This window comes from Lepidochelys kempii, chromosome 2, assembly GCF_965140285.1.
Source record: "Lepidochelys kempii isolate rLepKem1 chromosome 2, rLepKem1.hap1, whole genome shotgun sequence".
Classification (NCBI taxonomy): Eukaryota; Metazoa; Chordata; order Testudines; family Cheloniidae; genus Lepidochelys; species Lepidochelys kempii.
In genome coordinates this window covers 162,154,172-162,182,014 of record NC_136381.1, presented here as the reverse complement: position 1 = coordinate 162,182,014, position 27,843 = coordinate 162,154,172, and the positions used below count along the sequence as shown (strand labels likewise).

Sequence of the window (27,843 nt, the reverse complement as noted above, 5' to 3'; positions counted from 1 at the left end):
AGTTGCTAGAGTGATGTTAGAGAGCTGTGTTAGTTTTTTTTCTGTTGTGTAGATTTGTATGTGAAGCTATTTTAGCCCTCTTATGTTTCATGCATTTTTGATGTAAAAGCTTTTTCAGGGAACTATTTAGTTCTCGTAAAAGTTTTGACATGTGAGGGAAGAAAGAGGAAACAACTTTTTGTCCCGTGGTAACGTGTTATAAATTTCTCAGTTGTTACACACATTATGGACTCAAGAAATGTTTTGTTTTGACATTTTTACTGAGATTTCTCTCTGAATGGTATCTCTGCCATTGTTTCTTTTCCAGGCAAATTATACAGATCCACAGAGCAAGCTGAGATTCAGTAGCACTGAAGAATTTGCTTACATTCGGATGCTTCCTTCAGACGTTGTTACAGGTTACCTGGCATTAAGAAAAGCAACAAGTATAGTCCCCTAAGACTTGCAAAATGCCTTTGAGCAGCCAGCCACAGATTGGGATAACATTAAGCGTTTTACATAAAACTCTGGTTTGGGCGGGCGGGGGGAGTTTCTTATAAATTAATATTCATATTTATGTCTGAAAGCGGCTGGTATTGAAAGGTATATTCAAAAGAATATTTCGTTTTAATTTTGATACATCTGCATATTTGTTAGCGTGCTGACTCTTAAGAAACCTGTTGTAGTCAACAAAAGATCCTGAATGTTTAGCGTGCAGTCCTGGCCCTACTGAAATCAGTCTGAGTTTTGCCATTTACTTCAGTGGGGCCAGGATTTCACCCTTGCTATTGTTAAGTGCACTGATATTTATCTCAGAGTGATCTGAGCCCAGGAGTAGTGACAAAGAACTCCTGAATTCTAAACCTGTCTTGCATATGGAGAAGTCACAACCTCTTTCCTTCAGTTTGCCCCCTCTGTAATATACTTCTCTGAATACTGTTGTGAGGATTAGTTAGTTAATGTCCATTAAGCATACTGAAAATGAAGATGGCTATACAAGTGCTAATACGCTAATATTTATATTACAAACTTAATTATCCTATTATGGGCAGGGCGCTGGGTGGGGAAACAGATACTGAATAACTTGGGATATTTTAGCTTTCAGATAATCAAGAGAACTGTCAGTGTAATTAAAATTATACACACAAACTATGATACAAGACTCAATCATAATGAATAAGGAAAAGAGGGGGAATTAAGGTTGTACAAATGCTGGCATTTCCTTAACTTTTGAGTACCTGACTATGCAACCCTAATAATGTTCTTTTTAATGTAGTTTTTTGTATGAAATTTCCTAGGTTTTTTAAAAAGCAAACTGAAACAGAAATTCCATCATTAGCATCATAGAAACACCCCCATGGTTCATCAACAGGGTTGGAAGCTTCAGATTCACCACACTGACCTCTGTTGCATGAACTAGTGGAGTAACTGATAGCAATAGTAGTTTGGCATCTGCTCTGTGGACCAGCACTAGCAGGGTATTGGATGCTTGGCCAACTGGTTTCACAGATATTTGTTCACAGGAGAGGAATGATGAGAGTTGGGAATCTTGGCTTCCAGTCAAGGTTTTAGAGGGGAATGTGATCTAGTGGGCACAGCCTGTTTTTCCTGTTCCTCCTCCTGAAGCATGATCCCCTCTGCCTTATCCCCTCCAACCTGTCTCTGTCCTATCTTCTCTTCTGTGGCTCCCTGGCCCAGCCTCATTGCTCCACAAGTCCTTGTCTCACCCTTTCTGGCATCCAGTCCCAGTCTCTCTCTCTCTCTCTCTCTCTCTCTCGTCCCCTCAAGTCTCTTCGCTCAGTTATTCCCAGTCCCCCACCTCACTCTGAGCTCCTTGTCTTATCTACATGCCCAGTGAATCCCAGTTCCCTCTCTCCTGGCTCCTCAGCCAGTCATTCTTTCCCCAGCCCTGGCTTCCAGTGTCTCATGCACACACACACACACACATCCCGTCCAACGCATGCTCCCAGTCCCAGTCTCCCTCTCCAAGCTACTTGGCTAGTCTGTGTCTCCCCTGCTTCTGGCTCCCTCTCCCAGTTTCTTTGCCCAGCTAGTCCCAGTTTCCCCCTGCACCCAGTCTTCTCAGCTCTGTCTCCTCCTTCTCACTGCACCACTGGTTCTTAGTCCCATAGTCTTTTATTGAATTTTAATGACCAGGTTAGGGAGGAATGGAATCATTGTGGTCTTGTGGAATGAGCCTGGGATCGTGGTAGCAGGTCTGTTCTAATCAGAGCTCTGCCACTGACTCACTATGTTACCTTGAGCAAATCGCTTCATTTCTGTCTGTTTCCTTATTTGTGAGATGGGTCTAATGGTACTTAGGAGTCTAATCTCCCATTAATGAATGTCTGTACTGTGTTTTTCACACAGGCCTATGGAAGTGCTAATTATTATTATTATAGATTTTTCTCTACTGCAGGGATGTATACACAGAGTACTGTCAACATTAGCTTACTTCCAAGCCCTAAACAGGAAGGTTAATTAATGGGAAATTTCAAATGTATAGGATGTAGCTGGGATTTAATGCCCATTTTTTTATGATCCAATACTTACAAAACTAAGTCAATTAAAAAAATCTTTTTGACGTGCTTACAACAGGTCCCTCAAATCCTTGGATAATGCCATGACTATATCCCAGAACAGAAAATAATAAGACAGTATATCTCGCTTGATGCCAGAAAACATCAAGGCCACATTCCCTTTGCGTATATGTTTTTAAAGGGATGTTTTCTCCTTACTTTATGTACTGAAGATATGTTTAAGATAGGCTTAACTTTGATATGAAAAGAAATCTTGTAGTACTACTGTAAGATAAGTATTGCTTTGACTAGGCAGACAGCTGCTCAGAAAGTTGGATTTCAGCACAGGTTATTGGCTCCCACAAACACATTTAAAATTCTTTTGGTACAAATCCACATAGGAACGCTTTTAGAGTCCACTTCCTCCCCCCCCTTTGTTGTTGGTGCCATGTTGGTCTCAGGCTATGAGAGAGACAAACTGGGTGAGGTAATATATTTTATTGGACCAAATTCTGTTGGTGGAGCTACTGAACTTCCCAGAACCTTTTAAAGTCCCTCGCAGGAGGGCTGTTGGGGCATAACTGTGGGGGATCATACAATGTCAATGTGTAACCAAATTTGTTACAAAGTTTCTACTGTACAGCATATATATTTATGTATATACATTAAATATCACATTTGAAAACCTGAGTTTGTGTCATACTGAATAAGATCATAATTATTAGAGGCATATAAGGTTCAGAGGTCTGCATTTTTAAAAAAACAATATTTCTCTGAGTGACTGTTCGGGTCCCTTTTTCTTCTCCCCTCTTCCTTGTTAGCTATTGTTTCCCTTTTTTCTCATCCCAAGTGGCTCACGTACACTCATTAAGCTGTGGAGTAGTCATGCTAGGAAGTGAAAGAAGCAATTTACTTGGGATATAATATTAAACTGAACAAAGTCAGTTTGCTATGTGGAATAATCAAAATATACTTGAATTGGTAGAAAATTGAACTATAGCTCTTTTCCAACATCTGACTGTCATTCACTCAATCTTTTTGTGTGTATACTGTATGGACCTACTACTGTTGTCATTGGTTTCAGTGAGAGCAGGATTATCTTTGTAATTATGTACAAGTTGAACAAACCAAGAGCTAATTCATGCTATTGAGAAGTGGTTTTTAAAATATATGTTTTGGGGCAACTTAAGGAGAGGTAAAGACTGAAAAGAACATATAACCTTAAACGGTAATGAGAACATAGAAAGGAAGATATTTTGAAATGACAAATTTTTTTGTGGGGGAGCACCTTATTCAGAGCATGTATTTTGACTATTAATGCATCCCCATGTGCTGCATTGTCTGCTCATGATCTTGGAAGGGGTTAACTATTAAATGTAAAGACATCACTGTCTATAAGTTGTCACCCATTGATACAGACCACAATTTATTTTAGTCTCAAATGTGTTCCTGTTAATAAGCTCTATTCTATTCATGAACGATGTATCCACCATTTATAGTACTCTGTTTCCCCCTACATAATTATTCCTCTATAAGGACCTGATCCACTGAGGTGCTCAGCACCTCAAGTCCCATTGAATTTAGGGTGTCTAACAGCTTGCAGGACTGGGCCCTGTGAGTGGGAATTTGGTTTCAGCTTTCAAAGCTTTCTTCTTTGAGGGGGGAGGGTGTTTCTCTTAATTCAACACCCCAAAGGGGACCAGGACTGCTGTACTTAAACTCAAAGATCTCAGATCACCCACTAATAGCCTAGTCTGTATGCCTCCATTTTGCCAAGTGTCCACGCACTGTTGTCCTAGAAACACCTTTGGGATGTGGTTTATTATAATCTTTGATTGTAATAACTTGGGCTGGTTTTACACCTGAGGGCCCTGCTGAAGGGTACCATGGAAAGCAGTCACCCCCAGAGCCCAACTGTTTCTCAGTCTCCCTTCCGGGAATCTGCATCCTCATGGAGCTCCCACATGAGGGTATTCACGGAATCTACAAGAAGCAGGGGAACCTGGTGGGGAGCTGTCTCTTTCTCCAGGTCTGCAAAGGGGAATATTTGCATTCCTTCGCTGTTAAAGGAACAATGAACGAGTAGGCCACAAGAAGCTTCATGAATTACTCTGTGAAGATAAATGCTCAAACCTCACATGAAATGAATTAGTAAAGTGAAGACACTTTATCACTTGAGAATTTATTAACTGGTTTCAAGGCTTCTTAGAATCTGTAACTCATTTTTTTGTGGGTTACAGACGAGCATATAATTTTCCTTTCTGACATACGGTGGGAAGGAGAAAAGTTCACAGATTTGATCATCAGATTCTGAAAAGGTCACATGTAAAGCCCTTTTTAAAGAGAGCCAGCCAAGTAATATCTGTGTTACTGCAGAACACTTCAATCACACAGAAAAGATGATGATCCCATAAATACTAGAAGAACTCATAAAAATGCCTGCTTATTTTTTTCATTTTAGCCCATGTGTTCTGATTACAAACCACTTTTCTTTGCCTGCTGAAAGGCGGGTGGAATGTAATACATTTTCTTGTAAGAAAAAGCATTTTGTTTAAGTCTACTTGGCATCTCCATGTATTGCTTGACTTGGTTTTCTATTATCTGAGGAGCTTAACAAATCCAGTAGTTTCAGATGACTACACTATTGTAAATCACAGTCTACAGAATGCAATAGGAGTAATCTCTTGAGATACCTAATAACTAATAAACTGTGTTTAAAGTACTTGTAAGTATTGCTTGTGTAATTGAATAAGGTTTATGACCTAGGAGATCACAAGTTTTAAGTACAGAACATCACTTTCCCTGCTACTGTAGCCTAAAAAACAATAAGTACTACATATAAATGGTAATACTAGTGGACTAGATAATACGATTTTTATATTACTATTGCCAGCATCGCACCTCTGGGGTCGATTTTTCTCTCAGTTACTTGACTGCAGGGACTCAGTTATTTGACAGTAGTTTAACAGAATAGGATCTGGGCTGGGGAATTTCAAAAATCTTCCTCAATGTACTATACCTGGGACTCACCGGTATCCTTTACTTTGCACAAAATTCCACAAAGTGAAAGGAATGAAAAAACTCTCTCACCAATGCAGGCTACCTGTACCACACAAATGCATGTGAGGCAGACCATTTTTTCCATGTAACAAGTTTTACTTGAATATGAAACTTTTTTTTTATTAAACAAGGGGGAACAATCCTCTAGTGCACAGATTTGTGACCACAGATAAAGTATTATCAGCATTACAGTGAAGAATGTTGTTTCATAGTAGAAATGTTGGGCCAAATTAGTCTGGCATACACGTGTCCAACTCCCCTGATTTCAGGGAAATCTCACGCACTTATGCAAGCAGTGGATATGGCCAGCTCTCTCCTTTAAGTTCTTACAGTAATTGGGTAACATACACTGGCAGCCATATTCTCTGCAACCCTGGACCTCCAAGAGATTAAATTCCTTTGATAGTGTGGTTACTTTTAATATTTCTTAAGCGGCAATGTAGACCAGGCCTAAGTCGATGTAAATTATGTTGCTTGTGGGGGTGTGAGGAAAAAAAATCCCTCCCTGAGCAACATCAGCCTTAGGCGGTGTCTACACTATGCTATTTTGCTGGGAGATGCTTTCCCACCAACTTAGCTTTTGCCTCTCAGGGAGGTGGAGTATTGAAATCAATGGGAGAGCACTCTGCCATCAACTTATTGCATCTTCACCAGACCCACTAAATCGATGCCACTGCTTCGATCACAGCAGCGCCGATTTAGCGTGCCAGTGTAGACAACCCTTACTGTTCCAGCTTCACCAAAATAGCAATGATTAGCATAGAGAAGGCTCCATTTGGCACCTGCCATTTAAATACCATGCACCTTATCTAAGGTCCACTGAAGACTATGGAAAATCTGTCATTAACTTTATGCGGTTTTGGATCATCATGGCCTACGTCATCCAACTCTGTTCAGAACAGGTCTGCACAATACCGGGTTTGAAACAACAGTGGCCACGAGACACCTTGTACCACTATGGTTCCCACTGCTGTTACCAGTGTTGGAGCTGAACTGGTGGTAGCAAAAGAGGGAAATTTTAAGGGAAAAAAAAATGCTAGTGTAGACAAGGCCATAAAACTTTATCTTTGGAATGGTGACAATCTCTCCCTAGCTAAAGCTGTGTTTAGTTTGCTGTTATCAACCCAGTTTTGTCATCTCCCCCATCAACTTTTCCAAAACAGACTACAAACATCACACAAATTATTATTTAAGTTTGAGATAAACTGGACAAGTCATCAAAGACAAGGGCTTAAAACTCCCGGTTTAAAATACATTTTTCCAAAATTGTGTTTGTCTCAGGAAGAACAGTAATAATGGGTGTCCTTAAAGACCCACACACTGATTGGTCAAATATCACCTCAGGATAAAAGTTAGAGAAGGAATTTCTTGACACCTTAAAAATTATTTCTGCGGAGGGAAGCTAGTTTCAGAGCTCACAAAAGGAGAAGCTATTCTAGACTCAGTCCTAAAAAAAATGTACGAGTTAGCTCAAGTAATAATTATAACTGAGTCACTAAGTAATAGTCACCAAAATGTAATTAGAGTCTACCTCGTCCCATGTGACAACAAATGGGGAATTTCAGTACAAAATGAGTGCTGGCCAAAAGAGGCCCTAATTCAAACAAGGAACTTGAAATCTGTAGATAGGCATGCAAGCTACTTAAGCAAACCATTATAGAGCCACAGAAGCCATGCGTAAGTAAACAGAAAAGGAAGCGGGAAAGCTAGAAAGAAAATAGCATAGCTACCTGGCAGAGTTTAAGAAGTAAACTTTTTCTCACACAGTTAGGCTTCAGCGAATGGCACTCCAAACCCTAATGAAGCCAGTGGGTAAAAAAAAAAGAAGCATAAACAATGTCAGTCCAGCTGTAAGAAGGGCCATTGAAGGGAACCTTAAAAGAGAATAATTTTAACAGAAAACAAAATGGTTCATGATCAGATAAATGCATATACTGAATAGTTTAACATAAGGAAACACATTTTTGTTTCCCCAGTTACAAAAAGTTACCTAAGTCTAAATATTCACTGTTCATTTGAGAAACTTGACCAAAAAACAAAAAAACCTGAAGACAAAACTTTCAGGTTTTGCTCAGCACCTCTCATGATCAGATATACTGGCCCCTTCACCCAGTCTTACCCCTCTCTTTTTCCTCAGAGCATCTCTAGACTAGGAAAATTTGCCCCAGTGTAACAGCAGCAATGTAAACACATTGCATGGTGCAATTTACCCTAGTAACATTAGGGGTTTGCACCGGTGAAATTACACCACTGTAGTTTTGCCAGTGCAAATTTCCATCAGCTGGATCAGACCTAGACATGGTAGCACAAATGGTACCTGTCACTGCACATTGATCTCAGACTCCTGCAGTTAGGCCAGGTCTATGCTACAGACCTATAACAGTATAACTGTGTTGCCCAGGAGCGTGAAAAATCCACACCCCTCAGCAATGTAGTTAGACCACCCTAACCCCAGTGTGTAGACAGTGCTATGTCACCAGGAGAACGTCTCCCAAAGACGTAGCTACTGCTTCTCAGGGAGGTGGATCAGCTACACCAATGGGAAAAGATCTTCCCGTAAGTGCAGCTACAGCGTTTTCAGTGAAGACCGACCCATAGAGTGACAGGTTTGGCTTTGAAATTCTTTTTTTGGCTAAGTCATTTAAAATGGAGCTTTAAGGCCCTTTGAGCTAGATTAACAAAGGAATTTCAGCATGGTGATACTCCGCGTTGCCTCACCTAATTTGTAGGCACCGAGGTTCGCTATACAATGCATGGGAAGAGATAGATTCCTAAGAATGGGCTTCACAAATGCCAGCGCACTGTACAGCTCCCCACCGAAACTAGCCAATGGAAGATGCCAAGGCAAGGGAGGCATCCTAAACCCTGCCTCCCTCAGGGAGTTCACTGCCTGAGTCTGGGCTGGAGAGAGGTGCCTCCGTCTGCTTGGAATTCTCCACTGCAAAACCACCTTTGGCCTTAGGCACCTCTGCCATTTTTTGCAAGGAGACCCTTTAGCCCAATGGATAGGGGTACTCAGCTAGGTTGTGGGAGATTCCTGGTTTAAGTCTCCCCCTCCACCTGTTAGGGAGAAGGGATCTGCACAGAGATTTACCACCACACAGGTGAGTGCACTACTAGTGGGCTATGGGCTATGCTGATGTGGGGCTCCCTCAGACTCACCTGTGGAAGCTGTTCCACAGTGGATAAATTGTGAAAGAATCATTGAGACAGCGCGAGCATGACAATGACTCTGTAGCCTGGTGGTTAGAGCCCTCACCTAGGAGGTGGGAGACCCAGGGTGCAATCCCACTGCTCCAATGACTTTAATTATTTATCCACAGTGGAACAGCTTCAACAGGAGAGACTGAGGGAGCTGCACTACAGAACAGCCTATAGGCCAGCAGTTAGGGCACTCAGTTGAGAGATGGCAGATCCCTTCTCCCTCTCAGGTGGAGGTGGAACCTGAATCAGCGATCTCCCACATCCCAGGTGAACACCCTAACCCACTGGACTAAAGTTATCAGGGAAATTCTCCTCCTCCTCTCCCTCCACTCAAATATTTCATGTGAGCTCATAGGTGCCCGATCTGATAAACGGCCTCAGAGCTCACCTCCTGGATCAGGGCCCACAAGTAAGTTAGGCAGAGGAGCACCTGTCTTCCCCCCATTCGTGCAGTACACTGGAGCTAAGGCATGCAGATGCCTAGAATGAAGCTGCAGTGCACAGGGAACTTTTACTGCAAAAACGTAGGCATCAAGTGAGTTTAAGTGCCAATAGGATTTGGCAGCGACTGAGCAATGGTTCTTCCCAGTGGGGTCTGATTCTGGGATTTAGGTGCCCAAAATGGCATTTAGGCACCTGAATCCTTTTATGAGCCTAGCCCTTTAAAATACCATATAAAAAAGCGCAACTGCAACTCTATCTATAAATGCCTTACAAATAAAAGTATAGTAGTCAGGTAAAATCTAGCAGATCAATCATGATTAAATTTGCCAAAATATAGAGTTTAACAATGCTAAGAACAGATAAGAGCTATTCTATAGGCCAGATTATTAAAGTAAAACTCTACAGGTGACTTACAGCTGCTCCATTGACGTACTGATCCAGATATTGGGTGGGGGAGACAGATCTGATATTTTTACAAGTTTCGTGAGGTTTTTGAAAAATCCAGACATCTGCGTTTTAATCTCTGGAAATTCCTGAGATCAGCAAGACTATCGTCTGCAGTATTTAACCACAAGTTAGACCCACCTCTTAGAAAGTATATAAGTCTTATGATTGCAGAAAAAGAATTCCTTTACACATAATGATGGGGTTGTGCTTTAAAACATTTATCTTCAAATGAGAGGTTAAGTTCATGATAATTCATGGTTTTGCTAAAAGTGAGTTACTGTATGTGTCCTACTCTGACTAATTTAGATAAGTACAGCTTTCACCTTCTTTCATTGTCTGGTATATTTATATTGCAGCTGTGGGTGTCATACTATTGATAAAACCAACTGATAAAAACAGCACTGCTTCAATCAATTGATAAAAAAAATCAAGCAATAAAAACAGCATCACTGAAATAGCTTCACACAGTTATGTCATCTGTTGTCAACAAATCTCCTACATAAATAACTCCTACAAACTACAGGCCTGATCCCAAGTGGAGGTGAGCACGTGCAACTCCCACAGACTTCAAGATACAGCCTGAGCCTGCAGTACTTACTCAAACAAAATTTGCATTTAACTCAGTGAGAGGTTTGCCAGACTTCAGTCAAACAAAAAAAGTTGGAAAGAGAAATCAGATTTTGTCCACCTGTGAGGAAAATTCTGAACGTGTCCATGGTTTTGTCTCAGGATTTATGTGACTTTCAGTGTGAAATGCGACTCCTAAATAACCCTCAATGCCCATATAAACAATTCCAGGGAAGACTGGATCAATGATCAAATCCTATCTTGGTACGCATCATGAAGAAAATGTACATACCTCTGTGGCATTGTGCCAGATATGCTTACGTGGGCAGTGAGCCGCATGGCTCATTAGATAAAACACTGGCTGGGGATTGAGAAGACCTGAGTTCCATTGATAGCTCTGTTATTTTATTTAGGCTGAGACCTTGGGCTTGATTCTTAGGGAGTGATTCACTGGGGGTTTGGTCTTGCACCATTCAAATCAAGGGGCATTTTCCCCTTACCCCTTCCGTGTTTCAATTTGCCCCTGTAAAACAGGGGTAATGATATTTACCCAGCTATGTAAACCATGAAGAGCCTCTGATGAAAAGTGCTAAGTATTATTAAATGACTCCACCCATTCTAGGTTCTGCTCCTAGAATCTCATTTTAAAAAGCTATTACAGTAGTTTGTCATTTGAAAAGGAAAAGGGGACAATTTTTACAAAGGGCTGACTGTTCCAGTTTCTGTCTGGAGATGTTGCACTCCATGGTATATTTCATTATGTCATGGCACACCACCTTCCACCCAGCCTCGCATGTGACACAATAGAAGCTGCTCTAGGACTAAATCCTGCAAACTCACTTGCGTTTTTGACTTCATTTAGGCCACTCGTGAATGCTGATGACTATTTACATGGATAAGACTCCCTGGGCAGCATCAGGACCACTCCTAGGAGCTGATCTCGCACCTATAGATGTCTAAGGGTGTTTTGCCATTGATTCCGAAAAGGGCAGGCACAAGCCTATAGATTGCAACATACAGGAATGACAGCTATTATTCACACACAGTATTGTGACTAGAGATGGATTTAGATCAAAATCCCAGGTCTCAACACAGCTGAGCTTTGGAGGTATTTGAAATCCAAGTTTTGTAAGTATCACCTAGCTTTATGCTGATCGTAACCAAAACTTTGTTTCCAAACGCTCTCAAACTTTTTGTAAAGTACAAAAATCTGATCAGAATTTTTCAGCACAAGGCATAATGATTTAAATGTTTTTTGGTTTGTTTGTTTTTTTTGCACAGCTTTGTTTTGTTTATAACTAGTGAGGGGAAGGCACTATTGGGCTGTCCAGTGGGCTATTCTGAGTTAACTTTTAGTCCACCTGAGGAGAGAAGCATTTCATTTTATTAGTCGTAGGCCATGATTGATTAACAAGGTAAAGTAGCTCAGGTGTGGTCCTCCTGCTTTTCATCCAGTACTTTTATTCTGACTACCATTGCTTCCAGCTAGTGAGTGGGAATGGTAGAATTATTGGCATTTGGTCAATTGGTATTGTAATATTTTAACTATTTGTATATACGCATAGGGGGTTGTTGATGGAAGCATTTGAGTACATATACTTTATTCTATTATTTATTACTACCATATTTGCAGGACACCAGGATCTAGAGGGAAGCTCTAGTATAAAATATAGTAATTTCACTTTTACTAAAAGGAAAGAGAAATACACCACGTTGTATGATCAGACTCTCCCCACTCTGTCTTATCTACAGTGTATTTTTTCAAGTTTATGCTGCCTTCTTAGGCTCCCAGCAGAAGAGAACTGACTCGTAGTTTTTTACTACATGACCTACTGTTTTGCATGTCTCAAGGAGCTCAGTGACACACCCCTCATTAGGAAAATGACACCAAGGGTGGTGTACACCCAGTGGAAAAACTTATTAAAGTCTCGGCTGGTAAACTAATAAACAGAAACAGATGGATCATGATATCGAGTGTCTCAGAGGGAGGACTGTAAGATTGTAGTGTTCTTTAGATAATTTACTGCACTTGTTTCCAACTAATGTATTTTGAACAAGGAAATCGTATTTTATTGTATATTTCTCTTTCTGCTTCTAGAATGGGCAGATATTATTTTGGCACCTACAGAGTCCACCAGGGAAACAATCTTAAACCAGGAATATTCATGCTGAAGGACTGGTCTCATAAACTGAGCTTTGTAGGGGCAAGACAGGCAGAGGCAACACTGTTCATACATTCTGAAAAGAACTTAACCTGTAGTAAGCTAGAATTGGGAGAGGAGAGGGAGGGATAGGGTTGTAAAATCCAGCCCCTCTTGCCTAGGGCCAGCACAGTACATTATAGCTGTTCAGGCTAGAGTGGCACAATAGTACCTTCATGCTAGGTGGAAAAATAGGGTCACTGGATGCATGCAGGGTCACTATATATACCTTGCCCTGTCCCATCATTGCCTTCCAGCCGGGCTTATGTTGGCGCAAGTGCAGGGACATCTTCCCCTACAGCAGAGTGATTTGTATTTTGTAGGCCCCCTCCTGCATGGCTGCTGTGCCCGCTGATCCCCAACACAGGACTTAAGTGATGCAGGCAGTCTTGTGCTGGCCCCCTGCAGAAAGCTGGATTTCACCTTATAGGAAATGTGTGTGCTGCTGAAAGCACATGATAGGAAAAACACAGAGAAGGGGAGAAAACACAATCCCGTTCAGGTTTGCAAAACACATCTATCTACTGTAGTAGTTATAATATTTTCCTATTGGGGTGTATGTTCTACGAGCAAGACCTTACTTAATGTCAATGAAAGAAACTACAGAACCTTGGGGGGAAATAGCTAAAAAAATAGATTTCTACATTTTGCAGTAGACTCTCTCGTTAATGGTGGTTTCCTCCCAAACCAGCAGGCCAATTCAATGACAGAATCAGCAGTGAGACGCACACAGCTGTACTTCCCAGGACATTCAGATGCTTAGTTTTACATTTGCTAGACAGACAGATTTCCGGGGAAAAACTTACCCACTGTTGTCGCACACAGGAAAGACCAGTCTTCTGTCATTAGCTCACACAACCAGCTGAGTGCTTGAGTCAGAGCCAGACACACTATGTGCTCTCCTCAGCACCATCCTATTTCCCCTCCAAGCTCTGAGTCACTGTTACATTCTACTTTCCTGAGTGGGAAATAGATTATTTTCATTGGAAATAGACAGGCACAGGTGGTTCCACCTATTGCAAGTTAGCGTAGAATCTACAACAAATTGTCCTTTGACTTTTTCAATAGTTTTCTTAGTAGCAGAGAAGGAGGGAGGAACAGTATGGCCAATGGTGCTGTTCAATGATATTAAAGCTGCTTTTCCTAGCAAATACAGTGGGTGCATTTCTCCTAAAAGTCACCCAGATGGTCACCCAGATGTTGATCTGCTCATAGGGGCTCCAGGTAGGGATCAGTACTTCAAAACGTTGGGGAAGTTCAGATCCAGCGTTATCACTCTCTCTGTTATGGGCTAACCCAAAATCCCAGTACTAAATGCCCCAGAACTTTCAGAAAGTATGGGTCTGGATCTGAACACAGCAACCATTTTGCCACCCATAGCAGTGAGTAACTTCTATGGCTGCTGGCTAAAAGATCTGGGTCTTAACATTAGGGATATAGCTCTCAGCACTGTCTGTATATTTTTTACTTATATTTTCATTTGCTGATTCTCTTTTTCTCTCAGGTTGATTTATGGTTAACCCCCCTGCATTTTATTCTGTTTGATCCACAGGAGCCTTCCAACATTTGTTCTGATGCTATTTTGCTCATTTGGGACTCCAGGCCCAATCATTCTCTAAACTATAAGGGATCTGTCTTTTTATAGACCCTTTATATAAGTTTTAGCACAATTAACTATATTAAACTGGAACCTGAGATCTACAACTTACGCTTTCCTTAGGTTTTGGGTAAGATCAGCTATGGATCCTAACTCTATAATGGGCCTGAGCTAGAACCCTGACTCTAAATACCCTCCAACTTGGGGGTAGTTGAAGTCCAGAACCAGCTCTGATCACAATTTGAAAAATTGCCCCTTTTCAATGAACTAAATCAAAAGCCTGGATCTGAACATCCCCCTGAACTTTTGCAAATCAGATGCAGATCTTATCTGTGCAAAAGGCCAGAACCAGAACCTTGATCCCAAACCAAGTTTATGGCTTGTGCCAGCTCTAATTTCATGTAAAGAGTTGTATTCAAATGGAATACAGAATCAAACCCTACTATGCCCCACTCATGGTTCAGCAGGGTGAAAGGACACAAACTTCTGTATTTGCCTTTCAGTTAGTAGTGGAGAGTGCTCCACGTGCTCTTACCATGTCTGCTCTGCTTCCAGGCCGTCACTCAGTCTGCCCAGAGCATCCCAGGATACACTCCTAAAAACACACGTGAGGCAGAAGCAAGAGCAAAAACGTGATTGTGGTGACAGGAAAACTATGTGGATGTGAACTGACCAACGTGACTTGCACCCACTTAAACTGAATACACCCTGGAAGTCATTTAAAGCTGAGCTTTCTGCTATTCACATGTTGTAGTTACAAAATCACAGTTCAAGCTGTTGTCTGCAAAGGGCCTAACAGATGTCACAAATACTCCAGAGCTAGGGGGAGTAAGCTGCAGAGAAGCTCTTGACCACATACAATTATTCCCCCTTGTTTATTATACTTCATTATATCGATTCTCAGGTTACACCACTTACAGATATAAAATTGTTTATTTCTATTACATTAGCACTAAGTCATCAATCAGAATCAGATTCTTTTGCTGTAGGTACTATCTGAACATTTAGTAAAAGATAGTCCTTCTTCCAAGAGCTCACACCCTACTTACAGAAATTCAGAATTCTCATTTCTGCTTGTCTCGTCTCAGGTATAACATTCACAAAGTACTCAAACGGGGGGAAAGAATTTAGAATGACTTTAAATTTTTGCTTGAGGCTCACGAGTCTGTTACTCCCCCTTAATAGCGTTAGATACAATCATGAGAATAAGTCTCCAAGAGAAGAAAGCACAGTCAAGTCCTAATGCTTTTGGCAGGAAAGTTCTTAGTAATAAACTGTGATAGTCTCCTCCCTTCTCTTCCTCTCAAGAACTTGAATGCTATTTGATTATGGATAAAAATGATTCATGGTTTGGAGTGAATGTTATGCTCACTTCCCCCTCCCCTCTGTTTCTCTTGCAGAGTCACCAGTCTAGCGCTGGACTTGCCTCCCACAATATGCAAAAGCCAAATCCTGCTCAGAACGTAGCTGTGATGTGACGTAGAACTTTCATTCTGAACAGCTCCTCAGCTGCTGTGCTGGCTCCCACGCTTGGGGGCTGTTTGAATTTCCCACTTGCTTGGTGACATGAATTTCAATTATAGCTGAGACTCACACTTCATTTCAAGCCCAATAGCCACACTTAATCTTGCGATGGAGAGTGAGCTTTAAATGGCTTGTTTGAATTTCTGACAAACATTGCAGTTCCAGTCTGAAGTCAGAGCAACTATTTACTACTAAGTAGATAGAACCAATCAAGCTATTCATTATGAACAATTTGTCATATCTGGCCCTTTTTCTGGTTGCAAACATTGCGATTTTTACAGTCTGTATTTGTAATTGTTCAGCAAATAGTTTTAGTGAAAATAGTTAAATCTATGGGTTGCTTGTGAACTGTTCTATTACCTTAAATATTTGGCATTCAGAACTCAAAATTCATGCTATGTTACTGGTCATCTGAGTCACATGGTATGGTTTCTGTTTTCTGATTGTTTTAGTTTTATAAAGAGTAGGAGTGCCTGAAGAAATCGTGAAGGCACTGACTGGAGCTCTCAGGAAGATTGGGGGAAAACACTACGGTAAGAGAGAGACATGTAGAACTGATCAATGAAATTGTTTTTAATTGTTCCCTTTATTAATATAAGTTCATAAGCAAAGTTTTATGAATGAAACAACATTCATTCATAAAACCAGTTACCCCAATAACTGGCTAATTGAGTTTCACTTTCAGTCCAATTGCTGCTTAAATCGCTGAAACTTACACTGTTTCAACATTGTAACTTCTGCTCACTGTTTGCCATTCATTATACTTGTCTATATTGTAACTTCTGCTCACTGTTTGCCATTCCTTACACTTGTCCATATTGTAACTCAAACGCCATTTTAACTTGTCCCAAACTCCATTTTAAAATGCTCGCTCCATTTTGTAGAAGGTTGCAGCAAGCTTCATTTTTGCAAAACCCTGCTGTAATCTTATTAGTTTAGTTTAGATGTGTGACTGAGGTATGTATGGATGATGGAATCAACCTCCAGCCCCAGCCTGTCCTGATGAAATAAAGTGTAAACACGGAAGGGCTGAAGATGCAGACAACAGCCCTGACAAAGTAAGAGGAGCCCACCCTCAAAAGAAAAGAACAAAAGTACAATTGAAGAAACATCAAAGCCAGGTCCCAGGCTGAAAGTCATGTCTGCAATTGGCGGGTGATCAATCACACCGAACCCAGAGGCAGAGTGACACAGCAAGGCCTATGGACTCTGGATTCAAACTCAAGCCTACAAAAAGGATGGGTGAGATGGAAGACTTTGAAGGGTAACATTCTGCTGCCAACATGGAAGGGCACCAGTGCATGCCCAACAGAGACCCAGCTCTTCCTTGTGCCCGGCTTTCCTGGCCAGTTAGCCGCCACAAGATACGAACCCAAGCCATGAACTCAAGCTACATTCAGAACTGGTAACTATACAGCAGCTGCAGAACCTGTGTGTGTGTATGAACGAACGAACATGTGAATGAATGTGAAACTGAATGAAATGTTATAGCTATAACTGACTGCCTACTACGATTCTTTTTGTATTCACAATAAATGTGACATTTTGTCTTGTCCCCTTTAATAAGTTCCTGCTGGTTTTTATTTTGTTGGTGTAACAGACAGACCCACGACATTTTTGAACAAGAACATGCACAAGAATTTGGACCCAGATTGTAAAGCAGTTGGGTTCCTTCCTGAAGGAGAGAGAAAGATATCAACCAGATATCTTGACTATCTAGAAGACATTGCATTTTCTCTTGCCACATTCACACCAAGTTATTGTGAGTGCATGTGTTTCTTTAGTCCTCATTGTGAGGTTTGGGCCGGATCCTAGTTTGTCTCGCTTAATTGTCTTAGCATCATGGTTCTGACCAGAAGGCTCCGGAAGAAACTGTCCACTCCCGCACCCAATATATAGCATCATACACTATATTCAAATACCTGCCAGTTTAATGGATCAGTTCATTCCATTTTCTATCATATTATTGCCAACCATTTATTAGAGTCATTCGTCATGTGCACAAGTGCAATGGTCACCCCTGCTTGTTTGTGTCATTTGATCGGCACAGTGCCAGATTGGCTCCACAGGAGTTTGGAGAACTTCCTGCTTAGATGTCTCCTCTAGCAATATTTCACATACCTACCAACTGCATTTACTCATCTCCCATTTTTTGTCATCATGAACAATCATCGTTAGACAGAAACAACAAAGGGCTTTTGACTTTGTGACAACTAGTAAATCTCAAAACTGGCCATAGGACCAAACAGCGCGTGGCCCAGTCCATTAGTCTCTGGGCATACACCCAGGGCTGCACCACCACCATCCATCAGGCCGCCCGGAACTTTTGGCAGTACCGCTCTGTCGACAGGCCCACCCGGTCTAGAATGGCCGCCCTAACCAGCTTATAGTTTTGTTTTTGCTTGTCGCTCAAGGCCATACAGGCCGCTTGAGCCTCTCCCGTCAGGTATGAAGCCAGTCGGAGGGCCCAGGTTGCCCTCTCCCACCCGGCGTCTGTGGTTACCCACTTGAAAGTCTCCAAGTAAGGCATCCGGATCATCCACTGGGCTCATTTTACAGAGTCCCCAGTGCAGCGGCTCGGTGCCCTCCCCTCCCGCAGGACTCACCACTCTTTGCAGGAGCTGCTGTTGCTCTGCTTGCCAGGTCAGTAAGGCCTGTCTCTTGGCCTGGTGGGACTGCTGAAAACTGCAGGGCCTGCTGCATCTGCTCCTGCTGTTTGACCAGCCATTGTAGGGTCTCCTCCATATCCAGGCTGCCAACCACATTCGCTGGGTCTCGAACCCCGGACAAGCCCTACATGTAACAAGGCCTTTGCTTGTTCCTCGCACTATGGGACTCCTGCGCCCACAAATCAGCCAGAGACCTCTTCTGGGTTCAATCACCGGTGCCTCTTATACACAGTATCAGCTTCCACTGCCTTCTATTTACAGACTGCTCCAAACTAGTAACATGGGGGGGAGAGCTAGCTTCTCCAGCAAGCAGGGACGTACAGCCCCTAGCTCCTCCCTTTCCTGGCTGCCCCCCCCTTCCCGCCAGCCAGCCCTATATAGCCCCCTGGCTAATGAGGCCCGCAGGTGTTTCCCTTCTATCAGTTAGGTGTGGCATACTTAGCCAGCCCCAATTAATGCTTCTTAATTGGAGCTGGGCTAACAGAGGGCTGGCTCAGGACCTCCTGGCCGGCAACCTGTTACAGATGTATTTACATTAGTAAAATTAGAGCCTGTATTTCATTGATGGTGAAGCTCTACTGAAGCTAAGCCTCATACAGGATTACACACTTTTACCAGGTCATGAAAACTCAGAACAGACTGCTCATGGTCTGCAGATTGCAGCTTGGGAAATACTGCATTATATTTTACACTGTAATAATTGACAAATAATTTATAATGATAGAGAGACAACGTTGGTATTTTCAATGCTGAGTAAGAGATTTAAATGCACAACTTCCATTAATGCAAGTGGTGTTTCTAAATCCTCTAGTCAGCTTTAAAAATCTCAACTCAGATGATCAGGGATAAGAACTTAAATCCACATTTCTTGACAAGTGCTTGGATTCTTAACCGTAATGCTGCACTAATGCTTAGTACTTGCATAGAACTGAAGTTGGCATGTAAGAGCATTTAAAAAAAAAAATGTTTTAAAGTTTGCTATTAGTTGCTAAGGAGAATTTACATGTACCAGCCGTTATATATCTGGTATTTTAATAGCTCTAGATGTAATCGTTGATGGATTATAGGCAGTAATTTCTCAACCAGAAGTCAGCACTGACACACTTCTACATTCAATTAAATCCGTAATTAAAAAATTAACCTAAGAGCAAATTTTAAAAAATCCCAATGTTTTTATTGGTGGGTTTTTTTCATCTTTATAAGGTCAATGAAAACATTTTTATATTTTCGATAGGAATTTTTCTCTGAAGTATGCCAGAGTAGAGTGCATCAATAAAACAAACATGATTAAAACAATCAGAATGAGACAAAAACAGATGCGAAAATATGCAGTGCAATGGGTCAAGTACTGCCAAATGTAACCTCACCAAACCATTGCTCAGGTAACCAGCAGCCTGAAGGCGTTTGATATTTTGGAAAGAGATTGTTTAACTGAAGTTTAACCCTGGTTGCCTATGCTACTGATTTAGGTAGTCATCTGAAGGGACAGAAGGGTAGGTAAAGAGTATAGCCATGCTAACGCACTGTATCAGGAAAACTCTTGTACTGCAAATGAGGAACTGTTAAAAGAATGTCTTTTCTGGGTATCAGGCCATAGATTATATAATGAAACTCTTTACAAACTAACTTCCGAAGGAAGGAGACTATTAAAAGAGTGCATTATCTGTACAACAAATTCAATAGCAATTCAAAGTGTACATGAATAAAACTGTTAGCAAAATACATTTACTGGGCACCAAACCAGAAAATATGTAATCATATTCTGGAACCAACTTAAATAAATAACTGTAAAAGAATAAAACCACTTATGAGGAGACTTTTTTGTGCTTAATGAGGCTATGTATTTAACAATTTCTCTTTGTAGTGGTATTTTAAATAGGTCACATTTATGCCTGTTAAGATGACATTTTACACCCTATTTATAGAATCTCATTATAATGTCTGCCTTGTCTCATTTCAATTATATTTTGACTTTGAAATGGGATGGAAGATTGGAAGAGGACAGACACTCCAGTGGGCGATAATGACGATCTATTAAAAGTTTATATTGCATTCTGAACGGCAGGGAGGATCAGGAGGAAAATACGGGCACAAAAACATTTTCTTGAGAAACTGAACAGCTATGCAATAAGACTGAGAGAGCTCCTTGGGCTCCTTAACCTCTCTGTGCACATGCTTTCTGTACAGAACAATTCCTAACCTTGATTTACCTTGAACCCTCTATGGATTGGGATTCACTGTCCCTGCAAACTACCCAATAAAGGGGATGTGTCCCCCCAGTCATGTTGATGGACCTAGCTGTCTCCTCAGACTCACACTAACCCCTGCAATTCATTCCATTTCCTTTTTAAATTTCCCATGTCAGGATTCCTGCCCTCAACTCACTGATACTCTCCATTCATACTCATACTGCTGGGCTGCCCAGGGACACCACAATGAACTGCTCCCCCCATGGTCCAGTTGAGAACTGGGCCCCTCCCAATTTACCCTTCCATTGAGCAAACCACTCCAATTAACATTATGCTTCTAGGACATGACAATCACTCCAAAACACCTCCGACCATCAATGCCAATACCACAGCCATGCATTGACAATCAGATCAAGGGCCAACCCAGAGAACTGCTGCCCAGGGCTGTAAAAATGTGGAACTGACCCTGAAGCCAGAGTGACAAGGTGCAGATTAACGTTACTGTCCACACCAAGCATTCAAATACCATGAGCTGGGCTACAAATCACAACTGGATTAAAAAAATCATGAGACATTTGAAGAAATGATGAATTGACTCTCTAGCCCCCTTATGTTTATCTGTCCCCCATGTTTTCTCTTACTATCATGTACCATTCATATTCTCCCTTTTTCTCAGCACCCCCTACAGTCTCCCACCTTTCTACCCTGTATTACCTCCTAGATCCCCTTATAGTCTTGCTTTCTGCATCCCAAGTTTCCCTGTGACTCTCAGTCTGCCCCATTCCACACACATTGGTCTGTACCCCATTGTTTGCCTTCTGCCTCCCCATATTCCTCTGTCTTGTAGTAGCTTCCCCTTCTGCTTCCCACATGCCCCTATCTCTAGAACTGGTCAACATTTTTTTGTCAATAAAAATGTTTAATGAAAAATAGCCTTTAAAAACATTTAAGTTAATTTCAGTCTCTTTGGGAATTCTCCAGTCACAATCAAAAACTGAAAATGTTAAAAAGTTGTTTCTTTTGAAAAATTTCTCAGAAAATACCATTTTCTGACCAGCTCTACCTGGGCTCCCTCCAGTTTCCCATCCAGAGGCCCCAGTAGGCAGTCATGTTCCCTAAGAGCAACTTGGCTTCAGCCCACTTGAAAACAATGGGAGACGCTGATTATCTTTACTAGGAGCAGTCTCAATTCCACACGCAAAGGCTGTTTTGAAAAGTCTGTCTTGGCTGAGAGCAGCCTGTAATTCAATCTGGTTGAAAAGAATGGGAAATGACAGCCATTTTGTAAAAGGGAAAAATTTACCAGAAAGCTGCCAGATAGTCACAAGAAGGTAAAACACTGCAAAGATCAGAAGGCTTATGATAAAATTCCAAGAGTTGACAAATCTGAATTATCTACTGCTGAAGCTCATTACACTATTGTATAACACTGTGGAATGAAGTTACAGTTTAAAACACGTTTTTAATTAGGTAACTGTTCTGGTAACCAAAACCAAGGTTCACCAAGGTTTTGTATCTTCCTCAGTTTATCATTGTTTGTAAGAATGTGATTACAAGCAGTCCCAACGTCAACCAATGTGTACATGGATGAATTACTAAAATGTGGCACTATATAAATCCAGTTTGCTGAGTTTGAGTTAAATGAAATATAGTTCTTTCCCCACAGGTTGTAAGCTACATTCCTCTCTTCAAAGAGGCTGTGTTCTGAGTCCCCTCTCCTGGAGCGCAGTGAAAAAAATCTGTTATTTTTGGAGCTGGGCCTATTTTAAATAGGCCATGATACTTGGAGAGTGGCCTTTGAAAGCCAGCCCACCTGCAGGCCAGTGGAATCCCCCTTCCTGCTGTCTGGTCTTGGGATTTGAAGCACAGACTTTCCAAAGCCCACTGTCTGACTCCATTGTGCTACCACCTCCCTGATTTTCTGAAGCTTACTTACGTCCCCTTCACCCTGCGAAAAACTGAAGCCAAACCACAGCACGTCCCACACCGGTACAGACTGGGGGTTAGCGATCTGAAATGCAGTAGTTGGTAGCCAGCCTGACCGTGTGAATGATTCACGATCACATGGACTTAATATTACCTGTTATGCCACTGTTTCTAATGGCTAGCGAACCTAGCATGTCCCCGTCTCTTCTGTTTGTCTGCACTTGGCCTCCCTTCTCTGCCATGCTCCCATTCCACAGACATCTAAAAATTTCATTACAAAATGTACTGTAAGATAAGAAGTACACACAGTAACCTATTTCTCCTAAATGGGGGGTTTTCTGGTGGCATTCATGCATCTTATATCAATCTTCAAAACACCATGCTGCACCTTAAACTCAGACATTGATTGCCCCAATAACTAGAAGACTCACTGTGAATTTGCAAGGAAAGCCAACGTCCAGTGTCTTCTTCTGGGCAGAGATTCCCCAGGCCTGGTTCTGCTGCATAAGAGTGGAAAGGTAGGGACTGGAGAGTGGGAGGCAGGGCACACCCTTTGTCCTGTACAGTGCTTAGCTATGCAAGGCCCCTTTCTGCTTTAATACATGTAAGACAGGAAAAAGATGAGGCAGAGGAAGGGCTATGGGGATCCACTGCTGTGCAAATTCCCTCATGCTGCCCATGTTGAAGGGCTGCATAAAGATTCCCATAACCTAGTCCCGACACAGGGCTCTAAGAGCAGATTGCTCTCTGCTGCTCTCCTCAACATCTGTCAACTGCATGGGCTGACAGTGGACTCTAGCTTTAGTTTATGTGAACAAAGCATAAAATAGCAAAGACAATGTACCGCAAAATATACCAGCTCCTCAAGCGTATGAAAAGGGAAGTTCAGAATAAGTAAAAAGAAAAGGAGGACTTGTGGCACCTTAGAGACTAACCAATTTATTTGAGCAAAAGCTTTCGTGAGCTACAGCTCACTTCATCGAATACAGACTAACACGGCTGCTACTCTGAAACCTGTCATTATGCAAGAATAAGTAAATAACTCAACAAGAATTAAGAGTACTCACTAGCTGGGTGAGAAGGAGATCCAGGAAGCATCAGCCAGTTACAAAATGGATACTTTAGGGCTGCAACTTCTCCTCGCTTCCAAATTTAAAGGGCTAGCCCCACAGTGATGCCAGGGAGGCAGCTATAACCTAAACAGGCCCCAAGAGTTACACCTGGAGTCCCAGCACAGCCCAAGATTGGGAAAGTGTAAAAGTGACTTAAAGCCACCTTACTCTATACTCTCCTGTGACTAGGAATTCTCTACTGTGCCTTTTAAAAGCTCAGCACAGAATCTCATCTGTGGTGTTTTAATTCCTATCTTTAGAATTTCCTTTATTCCCTTTACAGCCACAGCTTCTCTGCTATGTAGAATCTTAAAGGTCTGAGATTCAAGTTTTATGAAATTGCCTCTGCAGATCCCCTCGTTAGGTGACACATGTCATGCTTCATGTTTCAAAGGGAAAATATAAATCCTAATATGGAGATCTGCAGAGACAATGTATTCAATTTCAGTTACTAGTAAGTAAACCCTGTTTCTTTAACTTTAGAATATTAGTACTCTGCCCACATTTGGTTAAAAAGAGGGGAAAAGAAAAGCATTAACTGAAATGCCTTGAGCTTACAACATTTGTATGATACGCTGTGTTCGTGCACAACAGTCAAGCCATTGTAGGCATTTCTCAAGTGTTGCTCAGACCTGGCTGAACCAGTGCAATGTACCAGCAATGAATTTTTGAACCTGCACTAGTTCTGTCAGTCAACATAACTCCATGCCACAATATAGGGCTTTGTACCTGTAAGCTACCCAAAAGTTCTTTTCCTCAATAACAATCCTGTGCATTAAAGATTAGGTTCTTAAGAAGTACCACAGTGCACTGCTATGGTTATAGTTTTACGATAGAGACATGCCAAAACAGTTGCATTAAACACAATGATGCTGCATGGATATGTTAAATTGTTCCAAGCCCTGGCTATGCAATAGACCATTTCATTGCACAATGGCCTGGATCCACAAAGAGACTTAGGCATTGCAAGGCCAAGTGCCTAGGAAATCACTGGAATAACAATAGGATCCACAAAGCTGAATTAGGTAGCTAGACTCCCCATGCAATGCGTGGAGAGAGACAGGTGCCTAAGAATTTGATTCACAAAAACCAATATGATGAGCGTAGAGCTGCCTAAGCCAGCTAATGGGAGATGCTGACGAAAGGGGTGTGTCCTAAGCCCCACCCCATCATGGAGTTTGGTGCCTAAGTTAGAGCACTCCCCGGAGTAGCCAGAGACCCCTGTTTAAATCCTTTATTCCCCTGAGACAGAGGGAGGAATTGAACCCAGGTCTCCCATATCCCAGCTCTAAGCATGCAGCTAGAAGAGTGGCATTGGTACCACCACCTCCTCTGGCCGTTTTACATGGAGTTAAGCAGGCCCCTAACTCATTCTCACATGAAGTGTCTTAGGCTCCTAAGCCACCTGACTCCAGGAGAGGGTTCCCAGGTGTGGATCCCAAGCAACGATAGGCACCTCCTTGCAGCCTAGACTCAAGTCGGGGTACTGAAACCCAGAGGTGGTCTCTGCATAGTTTTATAAAAAGCACTAGCAAAGTCAGTACAAACTAAAATTTCATACAGACAATGACATGTTTACACCTCTCTGTATACTATACACTGAAATGTAAGTACAATATTTATATTCCAATTCCAATTATTTCATAATTATATGGTAAAATGAGAAAGTCGGCAATTTTTCAGTTAATAGTGCGCTGTGATACTCTTGTATGTTTATGTCTGATTTTGTAAGCAAGTCATTTTTAAGTGAGGTGAAACTTGAGGGTACTCAAGACAAATCAGACTCTTGAAAGGGGTACAGTAGTCTAGAAAGGTTGACAGCCACTGCTCTGACCACAAGCTATGGGATATTTTGATATATCTCCCCACTGGGCAAAAGCCCATACCCCACCATCCCATCGCAAGGCACAGGTCCTGAGCTCTCCCCCACCCCAAATCTGGTAGGTGGAGAATGGGAGTGCCATGGTGGTTTCTGCGAGCCACACTTCAATGGAAAAAGAGCCACATGCAGCCTCCAAGCCATGGTTTGGCCACCCCTAATACAGAGCATAACCAGCTCTCCAGGGTATGCATTGGGCAAGAGAAGGCTGGGGAGAGGAGTGAACTGAGTTTGAGCATATCTGCTAATCAGAGGTTTCAAGTTTATGCTTGCTATTGAGCCAAACTTTAATATTCTTAATTTAGAGGGAAAACAAACTGTGATATTGACCTTTCCATATATTGGCACACTATTCTTTCACACTGCATGGCATAGCTTGGTCTTTTACTATTTAAAATAGAGTTCACTGCATCTTTTCTACTGACTTAACAAAACATAAATGCAGGTGGGTTTTAGGATTCTGAAGCCAAGTGGGAGGGACAAATTTACCAGCACAAAGCAGTGTCAAATAACAAAACACATGTAAGTGCAGCTACAGAGAGGAGGTTAGTTATTAGTTAAATCTAGATCATGTACAAGGAGAATGCAAAGCCCACTGTCACAGCTTAATCTGCACAGGTTTGTTGTAAGGCATGAAATAATTTGATAAGAATAGATCATTCCTAAAAAACACTTAGAGATCTACAACAAAAGGGAATGTAAATGTGATGATCTCCATCACTGGAGGATTTTGCCCTTAATCCTTCCATTACCAGTAGCAGCTATCACCATTCCAGCAACTTCAGCTGGGGCGTTCTAGATTTCTGGAAGTAAACAGTTTGAAGTTTCTGCAATTCTGGGATAAGCTGCTTTAAGTGAAAAGCTGGCACTTCAAAATTTCCGAAAACTGAAGCCAAGTACTGAGCAACAAAGACTTTAAAACTTGCCAGCATTGCAGATTTATGTATAAATAGGGGCTGGCTTTTCCTCGAGCTGTGGCAATATCGGAAATGGCATTCTCCACTCCCAGGGTGCAGAAAGCAGTAAACCTGTGCTTTTATAGTCAGTTTAAAAAGACACTGACTATAATTGCAAAAGCAAATATAAGAGAGTTTTGGATGACTAAAAAGTTGATTGGCATCATTTTAGACTAATTACCATGAAATGTGGCAACCAGTTATGTACAACCTCCTAGAATGAGTAATCTTAATGTTGTACACAGTGTTGTAGCCATTTGGTCCCAGAATATTAGAGAGACTACAGGGGTATTAATGAGCTACTTCACCTTGAATGGTCCCTCAGAATATGTGGTTTCAGAGTAGCAGCCGTGTTAGTCTGTATCCACAAAAAGAAAAGGAGGACTTGTGGCACCTTAGAGACTAACCAATTTATTTGAGCATAAGCTCCACTGCATGCATCCGATGATGTAGCTCATGAAAGCTTATGCTCAAATACATTTGTTAGTCTTGAAGGTGCCACAAGTCCTCCTTTTCTTTTTTTAGAATATGTGCTAATTACTTAGGCTAAACTGTCTGTTCAATCATGTATTCAGCTGTGACACTCTGAGTACTTTCCCCAGACCTGAAGAAGAGCTCCGTGTGGCTTGAAAGCTTGTTTCTCACCAAAAGCAGTTGGTCCAATAAAAGTATTAGCTCACCCACTTTGCCTCTCTGAGTACTCTTAATTTAGGCCTGGTCTACACTAAAGTGTTAGGTCAACATAAATTGCCTTATGTTGACCTAATTATGTCAATGTACACACTACAGCCTTGCTCCTGCCAATGTAAGTGCCCTACTATACTGACATAACTCCACCACCTCCATGAGAGGCATAGGTAGTTAGGGTGATGCCATGTCCCTTCAGACACTCCATTACTTACATCTATTGGCTGTCATTCTTGTCAATGTCATGACTCCATTGGAGCTGTGAAATTGACAAGAAAGCCAGCTCCCAGCTGAGCTGCTGCCTGGTCTCCACTCCAAACCAGGCTGCCACCCAGGCTCCCACCCAGCCAGTAGCCCTGCTTCCTCCCTGGGGTCCTGGGTCCCCGCTCCCAACCTCGCTGCTGTCCAGGCTCTCAGCTCCCCATTGGGAGCATGGCTGTGCCCAGTGGGGAGCTTCAAGCCCTGAGTCGGGTTGGCTGCCCTGTTCCCAGTGGGAAACGGAGAGCTGAGAAGCCAGTGCAGCTGCCCCATTCCCAGCAGGGAGCAGGACGCCAAGGGGTGGTGGCAGCTGGGTTACTGGCAGGGAGCAGGATACAGAGCTGAGATCCCTGGCTCTCCGCCCCACAAACTGCCCCTCTTAAGTGGATGGAAGCGCCTGATGCGGACGCGCATTACCGACAGAAGGAGGGCAGTGTGGACATGAAAAATAGGCATATCAAACAGTAAGGAAAAGAACTGGGAAAGGAAATTGCAGTTATTCAGGGCATGTCTACACTATAAACTTAAGCCCTGGTCTACACTAGGACTTTAGGTCGAATTTAGCAGCATTAAATCGATGTAAACCTGCAACCGTCCACACGATGAAGCCCTTTATTTCGACTTA

The 27,843-nt window shown here is 42.0% G+C and overlaps 2 protein-coding genes across 8 annotated transcripts in view; one reads left to right on the top strand and one right to left on the bottom strand.

The window, feature by feature from the left end:
* Positions 1-17,108, top strand: part of INO80C (INO80 complex subunit C) — a 55,054-nt gene extending 37,946 nt beyond the window's left edge. For 3 of the 5 annotated variants that reach the window (XM_078851661.1, XM_073332669.2, XM_078851664.1), the window contains one exon: positions 308-3,188. In XM_078851661.1, coding sequence (XP_078707787.1) covers positions 308-439 — 132 coding nt within the window. In that variant the 3' untranslated portion in view covers positions 440-3,188. Of the gene's footprint in view, positions 1-307; positions 3,189-15,418 lie in introns of those variants that run through there. The other 2 variants (XM_078851662.1, XM_078851663.1) reach the window with 2 other exon arrangements.
* LOC144930221 (uncharacterized) overlaps positions 1-27,843 on the bottom strand; it is a 453,637-nt gene that overhangs the window by 32,724 nt on the left and 393,070 nt on the right. The window lies entirely within an intron of this gene.